Here is a 15118-nt window from a genome sequence, read left to right on the forward strand (position 1 = left end):
TAACTAGCTCAGTAGGCTGGCTGCTGATTGTTAGCTAGCCGCCGCTAGCTAGTATTAGCGTCAGCTGGTTGTGGATGCTAGTTAATATCACGGCACATAGTTTACACGTACGGGTGAGTTGCTGGTTGCTTATTGTCGCTTATTGTGAAGTCAGATTAGCCTGACAATGTCGACGGGGTTGTATTGCAATTCATGATCTTAACAAAGCAGGGTTGTCTAGTTCTGTTAGCTCACTCGGCTAGCGTAGTTAGCCGCTTGTCAACGGTAAACGATCCTCTCCACTGCCTACAGTCAGATTTCCTTTAACGCGAAGCCTTCTATGTTTACAACTTGTCGAAATGTATCTACGCTTTAAACGCTTGATTGAACAAACACGTTTATTGTCAATGTGTTTGTGTTAAACAATTATACAGATTCACTCATGATCACAACGTCGTGTTTTCACTGTTTTAGCGAAGTTCAAACTTAGATATTTACAGGTCAGATCGACACAAATCTTTTGAGTTTTTTATTGCAGAGCTACACTGCAGCTTCTTTGCAAAATAATATTATTTGTCCATAAGGAGTTCGAGGGATTTGGCTGGAAAAATAGTTGTCCAGTCATATCAGCAAGCTTGCATGTTAACACAGAGAGGTTAGCTCGGACGCCTAGCTCATATTTGGCTGTTTTGTAGGTTGATCCTCGCTAACGTCCGTGGCGTTCAGGGACGTTGTATGTGAACGAAACACTCGGTACAGATCGGGCCACATCGATATTCATTTCGGTTTCTAACCAAGCCAGTGTATGTGAACCTGTCAGCGACCCGTGCAGGCATAATGTCAGGCCCGACCAAACACCCGAGGCCTGTGTGTATGTGTGTGTGTGTGTGTGTGTGTCTCAGCGCAATGGGCTTTGGACGACGAGGCCTTCACTGCTCTGCTGTCTGGGCGGATCGCCTTGTTGGCTAACGTTAGCTGCCGCAGCTAGCAGCAACCCATAACTTACCAAATCAGCAGCTGTTGACGTAAGTTGAGGGCTCTATTTAGTAACAGTATAGCTTAATTGTTAGCCGCCGCAGCTAGAATCAGTCGTTAACTATCCAACTCACTTAGCTGTTGACGTTATTTCCCGTCAGTAGTTTGCAATAATAATCGCGTAATAATTTGTTGGTTTTGCGCGTCAGCCTGAAAGCTACGTTTCCTATCTGAAGGGACGACGTGGTAGCACATAATGTAAATTATTGAAATGACGTTTGCTGCTGAAACATTCAATAATAGCCGGTGGAGTCCGACAGGCCGCGGCGGCGCCGCTGTGTTGTAAGAGCGTCCGCTAGTCCCAGATGCAGTAGCTACCGTGTGTCTGTCTCTTTGGACACTTTTTTATCTTTTTTTAAGCATAACACCACCATTTGTGTCCCATAAAAGTAACACCCCCCTCCCTTGTTAATCTAGCGACTGCACCCCCGTCGCTGTTCAGTGCAGTCCTCTGATATGTTGGTTCATGTGAGCCATATCACATTGGACACATTCTGCCTATATTATGTCAGTCGAGGCCCCGGTTGTTTATGCAGACGCGGATGTCAGTGGCCACCTGCAAAACCCGTGTCTAGTTGAACACGGAGGAAACAAACACCTGTTTTTCCACCTAGGTCATTTCTCACAAACGTATGTCTGCTTACTAAATAGAAGTTTGGTTACCAATGGTACAACTAGGGTATCTTTTCCCCTGCACAGCTAGCCAGGGCCCTACTGAACAACGGTATGGCAAAGGCATTTTCCAATTCTATATATATCCTATAAGTGTGTCTTTGAGTTTACACATAGGCTGCATTTGTTCACCTGATTATCTTTGCTGGCTTCATACGATTTAGGAAAGTGCCAAATATCAAGCCTTGTGGCCTACTGTTTACTGGAATGTAATTGGTTGTTTTTTTTGCATACATTAGCCCTTACATTGTGATTGTCAAAAAAATAGGTTCAAGTGAAGTTAAAATAGGTTGAAATGCCTGGGTTGTATATCACAAGTAGTGAGAATTGATATCATAAAAAAGAGGCTATTATACTCATGTGGTTTTGTCAACAGTCTCCATAGTTACCCTGGAAACGGCCTGTCTTGACCTAAAAATCACCAAGTCATGGTCCAGTCCCTTGCTGACTGAAATCACATGCATTGCTTTGAAAGTTTTAGTCTGTCTTTAAAATGACATTACTCAAACACTCGAGTGCTTTTTCATTTTTGTTTCGGTTATGGATTTCAGATTGATCTCATTTTTTTTTTTTTTTTTTTAAATGTTTCTGTGTTTTACTGATAGTGGGTAGACGGAGCATGTGGCTGAACAGTTCATTTGAATGCCAGAAAGCTGCTGACCGATGGGGCCACCTCATGACACTGAATTCTTTTAAATTGCTCTATACAAACATTTTGTAGTGGCATGTCTGGCTTCCTCCTCAGCATTGATGTATCATATCTTGGTGTGACAAATTGCATTTGTCACGCCGTGCACAATTAAAATGTTTAATTGGGAAAACACAAAATTACAAAGTCAAATGTATGCTCAAAACACTGTTTGCTTACAACAGTATCAGACTATAAAGCGACTTTAATAAGTGACAGTGATGCCAAACCTGCAATGTGATATCATCCAATAAACAAACGTTACAACAATGATGACATCCAATCTAACTCTTGTTATAACAATGATGCCACATTTATACATCTTAGACTTTATGAAATACCAATCACCCAGCTCCTCTCTGGTTCTTAATGCATTTGAATTTAAGTATTACCGTAAGTATTATGTAATCTATGTTAATTTCGTTGATCACTTATCCACTTTTCAGTCGCTGAATTGAAGGTATGCTCTTATTTTGGTCCTGTCCTAGCAAGTCTTCAGAGCTCATTTGGTACATTTACATGCACCTTTCAAATTCTGATTACACTGCTATTAATGCAATAAGTTCCTTTTTTTTTAAAATGTCATGTACACACCTTAGTACAATAGTAAAATACCTAGACTTCCTGATCATGATATACTGCCTCTGTGTGCATTTCCTCAATAGACTTGCTTCAGAGTGCGATTACGCAACGTCGTCTATGCTCTGAGAACAGCAGTATCCTATTGAATCTGTTCATGTATTACAACTAAATCCTGATTTTGGCTTTAATTGCAATAAGGATAAGTACTGGAGAGTGTGTTGGTAGATGAAGGTGGCAGTCGGTGTGTTTACATTCCCACAAGAGACCTGAATACCATTGTTAATACAAATGGTTCCATTAAGGTGTAGGCTATAGCAATGTTTGTCAATGCTGTATTGAAGTAAGCACTTGTATGTTTATATAAGTGTTTCTTTTTTTTTTTATTCATAGCTTTTGGATCTCATTCAAATTATCTTAAATTCATGCCAAGTGCCGAGAGCTGGTGATATGGTGACTTCACTACAAAGAAGGGCAAACGACATGTATAATGAGACAAGCCGCAGCCAAATCACCGGTTCAATCTTACTCATTTGGAATAGAGGGCAAAGGCAAACTTCAGTTATTACCCAAAGCACCCATGATAAAATGTCATTAGATTGTGCGGAGCTACTTCCTGGTTCAGCTCGGCTCTGCCGTACATACTGTAGTTGCTTGCATGGGCAGTTTTTTGGTGTAATCGGCAGTTATTGCAGGTTGTGGACATTCTTGGTGGACTATATTATGATGAGTAAACAAGCTATTAGCTATCTTGTTGGAACAGGATACTGTGTTGATCAACTCCTTATCATGTATGGACAAGATAAATTTAACTTGCCTTAAAGATAATCTATGAGGACACAATCCACCCGGTCTATGTAAAAGAGAAAGTGTTGTCTTTTAGGAATATGATGCACATTTTATTATTTTTGTATTGATGTGCAAATGTTATATTTTAAGAACCAGATGTTGCGTGATCAAGTCATTATCTTGCAGTAACTCTATATTCTACAAATAAGTTATTGTGGGAGCAGGATGCAAATATTGAGTGACCACGTAAGTAATTTGTATATTGCTGTAATTTCATCGTGCAGGAACAATATCAATATGTCTTTAGAACAAGCTGTCTTTTGGGAATAGCATATCAGTTAGTAGTTATTAGTTGTACAAAGAAGCAAATTTGTCGCGCGGAACAAGATGTGCCCGCGTAGCCCAAAAATGAATTTAATCTTATAATTCTTCATCCACCTACATGCGCTTGTATTATGTGCCATTTTAATCCAAAGTATGTTTTTGAACAACCTTTTGAAGGATAGAAAGGATCCGCTGCTCCTATCTTGGTACAGTAATTAGTCATAGGCGGAGGACATGACTGGATGATTTCAGCATGTAGGTTGAAGTGTTTCAGCTTCTCCTGGTGCAGATGAATTGATTTATAATTTTGAGTAGTATCAGTAACTCAGTTGATCAATGCTCTGTTGCAACATGGATGTGTGGTACATTAGGCCTCATCATGCATTCATTATATACCCAAAGTGATTGAGTTTACTGGGACTGTTTGCCCTAGCTACTAAAAAGGAGAAGAAAACCCAAGTCATGCATTATTTATATTCTTGAAATGATTATGTTTACATATTTTGAATATAGTGACAGTTGCAGTAAGAAGCCTTGTACTACACATTGCTTGATAAACCTGTCCGTCCAACAGAAGAGGAAAAGACTTCCTACCTGGCATTTTTGTAACTTGCTCCACGTTGTCGTCGCTGTTTACTTGGGACGATTTGTGGTTTAATCGCTCACTGCGCTAAAACACTAATCATAGTTGTTTGTGGAGAATTTTCGTTACGGGGATAATCTGCTGTCTGCATGTCTGATGGCTTGGCCGGTCTCCCCATTGTATCCGCCACAAAAGAGGGTAAAATCAGATGTGTGGAAAAACTTTGCTTTCCTAACCCTAGACAGACAAAGAGATGAGTTACCCAGCTGCAGAGCCTGCAGAGCGTCTGCCCCGCATAGCAACATCCCCAATTTGAATGCACATCTCCACAGCCACCATCCAGCACTGTCCAAGTCCAAGTAACATTGTTAGCCTTATTGTTAAAGTTAACTTACCTCCGTTCAGAGGGTGTCTGTAACATTAATGTCTGAGGTATGCAAATGTTGTAAAATCGATGTATTGGCTGTTTTTTGGGGAGCGTTGTGTAATCTGTTGTACTGAAATCAGGGCTCACATCCAGGCACTGTAATGCTCTGCCTTCACTCCTGGTCCTGTGTCACAAAAGACACTGTAAATCCCTTGTTCACTCACGACAACATTCCAACGTTACATTGCTCGCTTATTTCACCACATATATGCAGACAGGAGTGTATGCAAACGTTATCCAGTCAGTTATCAAATCATTGTCAACATTCTATAGAAGTGGAATTGGTTAGAACGAACCCACATAGAGCTCGGAGACGTGGCGCGTCTGTGCCATTGTATTGGTAATGTTGACGCAATTATTGGGAGGGGTTAACAGGACTTCAGTGTGCTTTTTGCTCTCTGCCCTTAGATACAAAGACAAAACTGGTGTAACAGCTCACACTTTCACTTTCAGTTCTCTTCATGGATGTGGACAAGGTGTTGGATATAAAATGGAGAGAAATGTCTACCTAACTATGTCACCCGATCACTGCTCGAAGTGTGTGTACCCAGTGGTGTGGCGGAGTCGGAGAGTTACAGATTTTGTCGGACGCGGACCTCTGCCACAAATTGGCCAGTGGAAAGGGGCTTTCCACCTTACGACACTACCAACAGTCGGGTGAAGCACACTGCAGCCTTAAAGTGATAGTTCAGAATTTTACACATATACCCTGCTTCTTACCATTGTCGTAGATCCTCTTTAAGTTTCGGAGAACATGCACCCACTGGGAGTGTGCTGCTCCAAAATAAATGCAAGTGGATACATTCCCCCAACCAGCACAATTTGAGTGGCGAAAAACAAAACAAAAAAAATGAACAATGCTCAACCATTTTGGTAAGAGAAGGTTTATCGCTCAGCTTTATAGCCCCTTGGCTACGTAAAGTTGCAGAACTACATTTTTGTTTGAGCTGCACGATGGTTCCTTATTCATTTGCCTGACGTGATACCAGTGCTTTCAGTTTGTTTACTGCACTAGATAGTTGAATCAATATGGCACGGTTTGCTGAAAGTGTTGACTTCTGATCTGAACACAAAAGGGTGGTTCTCACTTATTTGAATGATTCATACTGCTGTGTCTTACTGTTGATGCTTTTGGGATCAGTATTATTTTGCAGATAAGTGTTCATCATATAGTAAAGTAGTGAATTACAATTTGTTTAATGACCACAAAAACAAAAGACCGCAGTGGCCTTGAAATCCAACAAGTGAGGTCCATTCTGATTATCACATCTCCTGGTAATATTATTTGATCTTTATAGTATGTCTGACAATTTAGAGAGACGTGTATGTTATGGAGATGCAGCCAGAATTTTGACTCGTCAGGCAGGTTTTCAACCCTTGGAAGGCACCGTATAATGAAAAATAACGTGAAGTAACTGGTGATTGATATCAGGAGCCCTTAATATCCCCATGGGCATCAACATTCATAACACACTCAACTGGTTACAGAACACAACTGTTGTGTTGGGTAAATACAGAACATGGTTAACAATTATTTACTTGCATTGACCCTTTGCCCCTCTTTCCTGCAGGTTATGCAATGGTCTCAGCGGCCCATCCAGATCTTCAGGTGCTTGTGTCCCTCTCTCACATTTTCGGGCTCTCATCCCTCTGCTCTACGGCTGAGGTGGCTGTGATTTCCCTCTTGGCCAGCGCTCCGTAAGAGGCCAAGATTGCCAAGATCTGCCCCGTGGCGAGCATGACGGCCACCACTCGTGGCTCTCCAGTGGGGGGCAATGACAGTCAGGGCCAGGGTCAGGCACCTGATGCTCAGAGCCAGCCCGCACTGCCACAGAACCAGGTCAGTATCATATCCTCAGCTAATAGGGCAGTCCCCAAGTTAGAGACTCATGACCCAAGAACATCCTGCACTTATGTATCGACCTTTGTAAAGCCAATTATTGAAAAATAACAGTAGTACATCAGTAATCACGAAGTACAAAGTAATCCAAAAGAACAGGTGGATTACTTTGCACCCAAGGGAATCGCTACACGTGTAAACACTGATGTGTGAGTTGGGTTTGACTAATTGATGCTAGATGTGTAGAATACGGAACTGTTTTGACCAGACCTAAAGACAGAACTGCTTTGAAGCCTGGGGACTGCCTGTACACAACATTTGCCGTTTTCTTTACAGACTTGTGCACTGAATGTCCCCGCCCTATTTTTCTTTTCTTTTTTTTCAAAGTATTGATTTTTTTCCCTCTGCTTAAATGGCTGCTGAGTTCATCCAACTCCATTTTCTCCTTGTGTTTATATGTATCTGCATTACACCATGGTCATGCATCAATGGCCATAGACCAGCGCCATCAGCACCAACACCAACATCAGTTGGCACATTTATTTGTAATTAAGTTAACCTGGGGAGGGAGAAGAAGGAACTGTCTCTGTCTTGATATCTCTTTGTGGTAGACCAGACACTGCAGCACAGTTTTTCAACAGCTAGTCCTCATACCTAACCGCACACAGATGCCCAAGGGCAGGAAGGGAGGGAGGGAGCGGAAAAGAGGAAGGGAAAGAGTCAAGGCGAGGCATCAATGAACAGAGCCTCCTGAGTGTCGGATAAAGGGTGTGTGTGTCTTTGTGTGTGTCCATGTGCAGGCCTCGGTTGGTTAGAGATGAAGCCGTGGTGAGACGTGCGAGGCAAGCTGCCTATGTAGGTCAGCCAAGCAGAAGGAGCCTTAACACCCCCACACTTCATATTTCTCATGTTAGGCATCTCTCTTTCTGTATCTCATCTCGGTTAAGACTCCTACAGCTGCTCATATCGCCATTCATACCAGCAGATTTGCTCATAGACAGTCATTAAAGCAAGGAGTCAAGGGAAAGGGCAGACTGATGCTTAAACACACTCCCAATGTACGTCGCTTCTGCTCTCTTCCCTCCAAGAGGTCTGTTGACGGCACACTAACAAAGATACTCTCACACATTGACCTCTTTATTATTCTTAAAGCAACCATGTCCCTCACATTATTTGAGTTGTTGTCGCTCCTAGGAAGATAAGGATAGTAGAACAAAAGTACCTCAAGTAATGCAAGGGACATGATGACTTGATGGCTGTGTTTGAAGGTGTTTTGGAGAGACTATGCAGCATATGTAGGATGTACACATTGTGATTAACCTTTGGTATTTATTGAGCAATAGTCTCGGGACTTTTGATCCCCGGAGCTCAATACACAGATAACCTCCACCCCCACCACATTCCCCTCTATCAATGATATGCGACTAACCTCAGACATGCCACACACGCATTCCAATCTAATGTAGAACTACACCATTATACTATAACCTAACATACTCCCCAGTCCAAGCAATGATTTAAACAATCTGTAGCACCTAATCAACAGATGCATGCTCTGTTTATCTTGTGTGCTTCAGTTAGTTTGTGTTCTGTTGTTTGTTTTGTTTGTGTTTGTTTGTTTGCCTTTTGTTCTGTAGAATTATTTTGCGCTTTCGGATGCTAAAAGATGCATCATGTTAGTCTGTGTGTCCAGAGTGGCAACACGCACCTTTCCTACAATCATCTTAAAACTAGCCAATACATAAGTTTAGGGTTCCGGCATTTGCCAAGGGCTTTTCATTTCATTTCCATAAAAGTTGCAGTTTTTATTTTTTCAAATTCAAATGATAGTAGTGGGAGATAAGAATGGAACCGCCCTAGCAGCCCCATAATGACATTGTGAATGATGTCACAGTTGACGTGCATATAACCAACCGAGCACACACACCCCTCCCCCCATCATGAATGACATCACACACAATGGAAATTTGTGAATTTGAGACTGGTTTTGTTGGTCTCGAGTTACAACCTGCACCATTCCTACAATTGCCTCAAGTTTGCTTAAGAATTTATTCAAGGGTCCGGTGCTTTTCAACGCCATTTTATCTTGCATGAATACTCTCTACACAGTTTCACTTTTTATGTAGATCCCATGAATAGAACCCCCCTTGTACCTCCTATAATGACATCATGAATGATGCCGCTGTTGACATGAATATAAACACCCCAACATCCCCATAATGACATCATGGATATAGCAAAAGACCAGTCAAATTTCAAATTCCATTTTCACAATGCCAAAGAGGAGGTGGCCATCTCTGTCAGCAAGAATCCGCAATGCAAATTGTTAGAGATTGGCTCGAGCGAATGAATCTCCAGAAAAGTCTGGTAAGAAATTGTTACCATTAAAGCTATTTCATTCAAACATGGGTACTTTTAAGGGGTGTGGCAGGAGGGGCAGTGGCGAGAAAGGGGGGCCAAGAGAGGCTGGGGTTAGGGGGTTATGGGTAATGCTGTGGTGAAGAGGGTGAAATATCAGGGGGAAGATGTTACGAGTGGTACAGGTCACAGAGATTGCAGCCATTCGCACTGCACTTCCAAACAGGGTTGTCAAAACAGGCAGAATTCAATTGGGGGGGAAGAGGAGCAGGTGAATAGAGAGAATAACACGAGGAGTTGAATACGAAAAACAGTCTTAATAAAACATAGCACATTATTGATGGGTTTAATTTGTATTCGCAATTAACCAGTAAGTGATTTATCAGGAACACTGCTGTTCACAACACTAAGCACTCAATCAGTCACCCACTCAAAGATTGCCTCTGCTGCTAGTTTGTTATGTTTAATTAGCTTGACAGCCAATGAAAAGGGCAAACTAATGTTTTTAAACACATGCTTCTTGTCATATCTGATTAGAATTTTTGAAGTATTGGGTCTGGTAAAAGTCTTGTTTCACTTTTACCTTTGGTTGTGTTTTGGTTTGTGGTCCCTTTTGTAACATAAGGTCAGAACCACAGACGGGCATCCTCTTACTCTGATTTGATGTTGTTTTTCCTAGACATCATCTCCCAACTCATCTAATGAGAACTCTCCACTGAGCCCACCAGATGAGCTGGGTCAGGGGAGTGGGGCTCCTCAGATGGAAGAGGAGGAGCCAGCCTTCCCTCACACTGACCTGGCCAAGCTGGATGACATGATCAACAGGTATGTACACACATGCTGACACAGAAGCTGTGTTTCCCATGGACAAAACAGAGAAAGTTGACAGTGAGGAGGCTAAGTGATTTTGACATGATCCACTTCCATCTACTACATGCCAGTGTTGTTTCTCTACATCCACGTTCATGTTTTTCCTCGTAGGCCTCGCTGGGTTGTTCCAGTTTTGCCAAAAGGAGAGTTGGAAGTCCTCTTGGAAGCTGCTATAGACCTTAGTAAAAAAGGTAGAACTGTCTTGAATGCTCACCAGTTTCCTTTGTGTTGGATTTATATCCTACAATCTGTGATTTTTGTCGCTGTTATTAAAGACTTGTATACAGTATGTATAGTAATCCAAATCATCCATTAATCATCAGAATTGATATTAATGGAAACAAAAAGGTAGAATGAATTAAAACCTAACTAACATAGTGAGATTTCCTTACAATGTCAGCTGCTCCTATGGGTTAGTCCAAACTGTAAGTTCTATTATGCTTGGCAGGGTATCTCCATGTTCTAAAGGTCTTATTTTAAAATCAGTTGTTACAATTTTCTGGCTTAAAAGACAAATGTTTACAGAAGTGACTAATTATGTTTGCCGCCGTTCCTTTACAGGACTAGATGTGAAGTGCGAGGCATGCCAGAGGTTTTTCCGAGATGGCCTGACCATCTCCTTCACCAAGATTCTGACAGATGAAGCAGTCAGTGGCTGGAAGTTTGAGATTCATGTAAGTACTTTCAGCTCAGCAGTGTTGTTACTTACTGCAATTTTCACTATAGCGAACTGCAATAGCAACAGTTCAGTGTTCATTGTCGAGTGAGTTGGAAATTAAGTCAAAAGAATAAACACGCATGTGAACTTGAACACTACCATTTATAGCGAACATGTTTTCATGAAGGCGAAGAGATTTAGAGGTAAAGACTGCGCTGATAAGGTTTAGAGTTTGACCCTACTTTCAGTTCAGTTCAGCTGGAAGGGATCAAAGTGTCAAGGAGAAGTCTTTTCTAATAGGGAAATAAACACCTCGCCATCCTATAAAATGTAGTACGTGTTCTATTAAAGGTACATGGTCTGTGTAGATGGTTGCGCTTATTTATTCTTTACATTTAGTTCTTCTTCTTCTTATTGGGTGTATGTTTTGTTCAATCCAAAGTCCTGACTGAGTGTTGTCTTTGCCTTTCTTGGAGCTGAAGGAAAGAGGCAATGCCAGGAGTGATCAGTAATTGTGGATCACTTTCTGATGTATTATGGACTTTGTCAATAAAACAGCCAGACAGAAAGAGGACACAAAGGGAACAAAATATTTTTAAGGATTATATGTATCAAATCAAGTCGATGCTTCTTTTTTTATTAGCCACAGCTGCTCAGATTATTCTCATTGGTCACCCAAAATGTGTTTTGGAAGAAACCAGATAGTTGTAAGCTATATGACTGTAGTCTCTGAAAGCTCCCATGGAATGCTCTGATGAGTCAGCCCCATATTAGTTACTCCTATCTGGTTCCTTCAGATCTTTTGAACCATACAATAAAAGAATAGGGAACACTGTGTACACATGGCTTTTGTGCATTTTTGTTTTGTTTCATTTAATCGGCGAACTCGGGCTACTACAATAAAACATACATCTTTAATTGGTTCAGATTTGAATCGTGCTTGTGGAGCTGATGCGTACCATCACTGTGCCGGTATATTAGTTGTTACTAATGGGCCAAGAAGTGTATCACATTATTCATGGTGACAGCAATTTAATTATTTGGCAGTTTATTAAATGGCTGTTTACTGATAGCTGTGCTGAATAAGTCATGGTCCACTATGCAAATGACATAATTCTTGTTACCTCAAGCTTGCAGCTCAGGGAAATGAAGAGTTCACCAAAGTCACAATTTCTAATAAAGTTTCTCTCTACTCTTCAAATTTGTGCAGAGATGTATCATCAATAACACACATCGGTTGGTGGAGCTGTGTGTGGCTAAGCTCTCTCAGGACTGGTTCCCTCTACTGGAGTTATTGGCCATGGCCACCAACCCTCACTGCAAGTTCCACATTTACAATGGCACACGGCCCTCAGAGACCGTCCCCGCAGGAGCCCAACTGGCCGACGATGAGCTCTTTGCCAGACCTCCAGACCCCCGCTCGCCCAAGGTGAATGAATCGCCACTGTAACAGCTGACAAAACTTAAAGTCAGATTTGGTCTTGTGGTAGACTGAGAGTCTTGAGAGTTTTTGGAAGCTGTATTTCTTTTTAATTGCTGTGCCATTGCCATTGGACCAGCAAAAAAAAAGAAAAGCAGAAAATGTGCTCGCCCTAAGGGCCACAGTGAAACAAAGACACCCCCTCTCTACACTCATTTGATAATGAAAAATATGGAAATAAAACTCCACAAAGCACTTGGAACTCACTGGTTAGAATGCAGTCTGTGGTGTTGAAAAAGGAAGAAAAGGAAAGACACAAGAGAATGGGATTCAGAATTAATGTTAACAGTGCTGCACCATTGCTTCCCTGTCTGCCTTTGTTGGCCGTGAGCCCAGTACATTTTATTAACTAAAAGAAGCAACAATTTTGTCATCTAAGCAGTGTTGTGCTGTTTGTAGTCACTATGTTTTAAATAAGGCTGATACACAAGTGTGTACTTGCAGGTTATTGTGGTTAAATGACACATAGTGACATTTGAGTATGAAATTTCAGCAGAAACAAATATAGTGTGCTAATGCTAACAATATTCATATGAATGGAAGTTATAGAGAGGAGGTGGGTCCCTTTTTTCCCATTGCATATTCTGATAATGGTGTTTATTGCATGTAAGAGGTTTGTATATCAATATGATTTTTGTAAAAACTCTTCCTTAAAATATGAAAGCTAAGATTCTTTCGTTTGTTCTTCTCTCTGTCATTTTCCTATTCACAGGGCTGGTTGGTGGACTTAATAAACAAATTTGGCACATTAAACGGGTTTCAAATGCTGCACGATCGTTTCATGAGTGGCCAAGCACTGAACGTCCAGATCATCGCTGCACTTATCAAGTAAAAACTGCTAGAGTTTCCCCAGAATCCCTCAACATTCATCACATGTCAAATTGATGTGCTTAGTGATTTATGGGGGAGCAGTGTGTTCTTTGTGGAATGGTTCTCTGTACAAATTTATGTTGGCTAACTTGTGTTTTCTTTGCTTTTGTAGGCCTTTTGGCCAGTGTTATGAGTTCCTGACATTGCACACGGTAAAGAAGTTCTTCCTTCCAGTCATTGAGATGGTTCCCCAGTTTCTCGAGAATCTCACAGACGAGGAGCTGAAAAAAGAGGCCAAGAATGAAGCCAAAAATGATGCACTGTCCATGATAATCAAATCCCTGAAGAATCTGGCTTCTCGTGTTCCAGGGCAGGAAGAGACAGTCAAAAATCTAGAGATTTTTAGGTTAAAAATGATTCTTAGGTGAGTATAAATGCCTTGTTTTAAATGATCTTAAAATTCTGATAATCTTTAAATCTTTCCGCTTATCTTTGCAGTGCGACCAGTTTGAATAATTGAATCTACATTTCATTACCAGGTTATTGCAAATTTCTTCTTTTAATGGCAAAATGAATGCACTAAATGAAGTTAACAAGGTGATCTCCAGCGTATCCTACTACACCCATCGGCATAACCCTGAGGAGGAGGAGTGGCTGACTGCAGAACGCATGGCGGTAAGCTCACACGCCTGCTTCTCATGTTTTGCCTTAAAGAGACCCATCTCCTCAGCCAGAGTCTTAATTCTTTTCTGTATCCTTCTCGTCCGTCTCAGGAGTGGATCCAACAGAACCACATCCTGTCCATTGTGCTGAGGGACAGTTTGCATCAGCCGCAGTACGTTGAGAAACTGGAGAAAATACTTCGCTTTGTAATCAAGGAGAAAGCTCTCACCATGCAGGATCTGGACAACATTTGGGCAGCACAGGTGAGTTATAATTTGATAAGCAATCATTAGGTGTAGTTACTGAGCGTATAATTGTACTGAAGGAGCAAGCCATCTACATTTGCCAAGTCCAAGTATGCAAAATAACTTAATATACATGCGCACATGCTAAGTATGTATGTAAATGTTTCATCGTCTTTGTCCAACGGCAGGCTGGCAAACACGAAGCTATTGTGAAGAATGTCCATGACCTCCTGGCCAAGCTAGCATGGGACTTCTCACCAGAGCAGCTTGATCACCTTTTTGACTGTTTTAAGGTGAGGCACTACATTGCTTGGTGAATAATAGATTATGCTGGGCCGTTTGATCGCCCTTGGCACACCACATCCCACTAACATAACCGTTTTTGTTCTTCTGGTGCAGGCAAGCTGGACCAATGCCAGCAAGAAGCAGCGTGAAAAACTGCTGGAGCTTATCAGACGCTTGGCTGAAGATGATAAGGACGGCGTAATGGCCCACAAGGTCCTCAACCTGCTGTGGAACCTGGCCCACAGTGATGATGTGCCTGTGGACATTATGGATCAGGCTCTTAGTGCTCACATCAAGATACTGGATTACAGTTGTTCACAGGTACATGTTGTGTTGTATTTTAGAAGTAGTTACCTCCTGTTTAAGTATAGTACTCGTAGCAGTTTACAGTAAACAGAGTCCTCTTATGCCAGGGAAAGCTCAGAATATGCTTCTCATAATGGAAAGTAATAGCTGGAGGTTTAGTGTAACTGAGCTGCTGAATGTTATGTCATACATTTTTCTGAATTGATTTTAAGTTTCAAAAATAGTGCCAGGATTTATTTTGAAAGCAAAAGTATGAAATCAGAAATGACTGACGTGCAGGAGGACACACAAAGGGACCGAATTCAACTCGGCGCTGATGTTCATTCTTCACAGGACAGAGACGCGCAGAAGATACAGTGGATAGATCGCTTCATAGAGGAGCTTCGAACCAACGACAAGTGGGTGATCCCTGCTCTGAAGCAAATCAGAGAGATCTGTAGCCTCTTTGGTGAAGCTCCACAGAACCTAAGGTATTGTCATGGCAGAAACCTATTATGTCTTGTAAGAATTAATTTTGTAGGAGAAGG

At 41.6% G+C, this 15118-nt stretch overlaps 1 protein-coding gene across 5 annotated transcripts in view; it reads left to right on the forward strand.

Annotated features, from left to right (window-relative positions):
- usp9 (ubiquitin specific peptidase 9) overlaps positions 1 to 15118 on the forward strand; it is a 35105-nt gene that overhangs the window by 487 nt on the left and 19500 nt on the right. For 4 of the 5 annotated variants that reach the window (XM_076155173.1, XM_076155189.1, XM_076155196.1 and 1 more), the window contains exons 2-13: positions 6648 to 6916; positions 9954 to 10099; positions 10256 to 10335; positions 10706 to 10818; positions 12013 to 12231; positions 12995 to 13110; positions 13265 to 13516; positions 13632 to 13767; positions 13866 to 14018; positions 14189 to 14293; positions 14400 to 14606; positions 14925 to 15061. In XM_076155173.1, coding sequence (XP_076011288.1) covers positions 6815 to 6916; positions 9954 to 10099; positions 10256 to 10335; positions 10706 to 10818; positions 12013 to 12231; positions 12995 to 13110; positions 13265 to 13516; positions 13632 to 13767; positions 13866 to 14018; positions 14189 to 14293; positions 14400 to 14606; positions 14925 to 15061 — 1766 coding nt within the window. In that variant the 5' untranslated portion in view covers positions 6648 to 6814. Of the gene's footprint in view, positions 1 to 8; positions 114 to 6647; positions 6917 to 9953; positions 10100 to 10255; positions 10336 to 10705; positions 10819 to 12012; positions 12232 to 12994; positions 13111 to 13264; positions 13517 to 13631; positions 13768 to 13865; positions 14019 to 14188; positions 14294 to 14399; positions 14607 to 14924; positions 15062 to 15118 lie in introns of those variants that run through there. The other variant, XM_076155182.1, reaches the window with a different exon arrangement.

The sequence above is a fragment of the Genypterus blacodes genome, unplaced genomic scaffold (genome assembly GCF_046128005.1).
Source record: "Genypterus blacodes isolate CSIRO-AG114 ecotype Tasmania unplaced genomic scaffold, CSIRO-AGI_Gbla_v1 ptg000008l_1, whole genome shotgun sequence".
NCBI classification, from domain to species: Eukaryota; Metazoa; Chordata; class Actinopteri; order Ophidiiformes; family Ophidiidae; genus Genypterus; species Genypterus blacodes.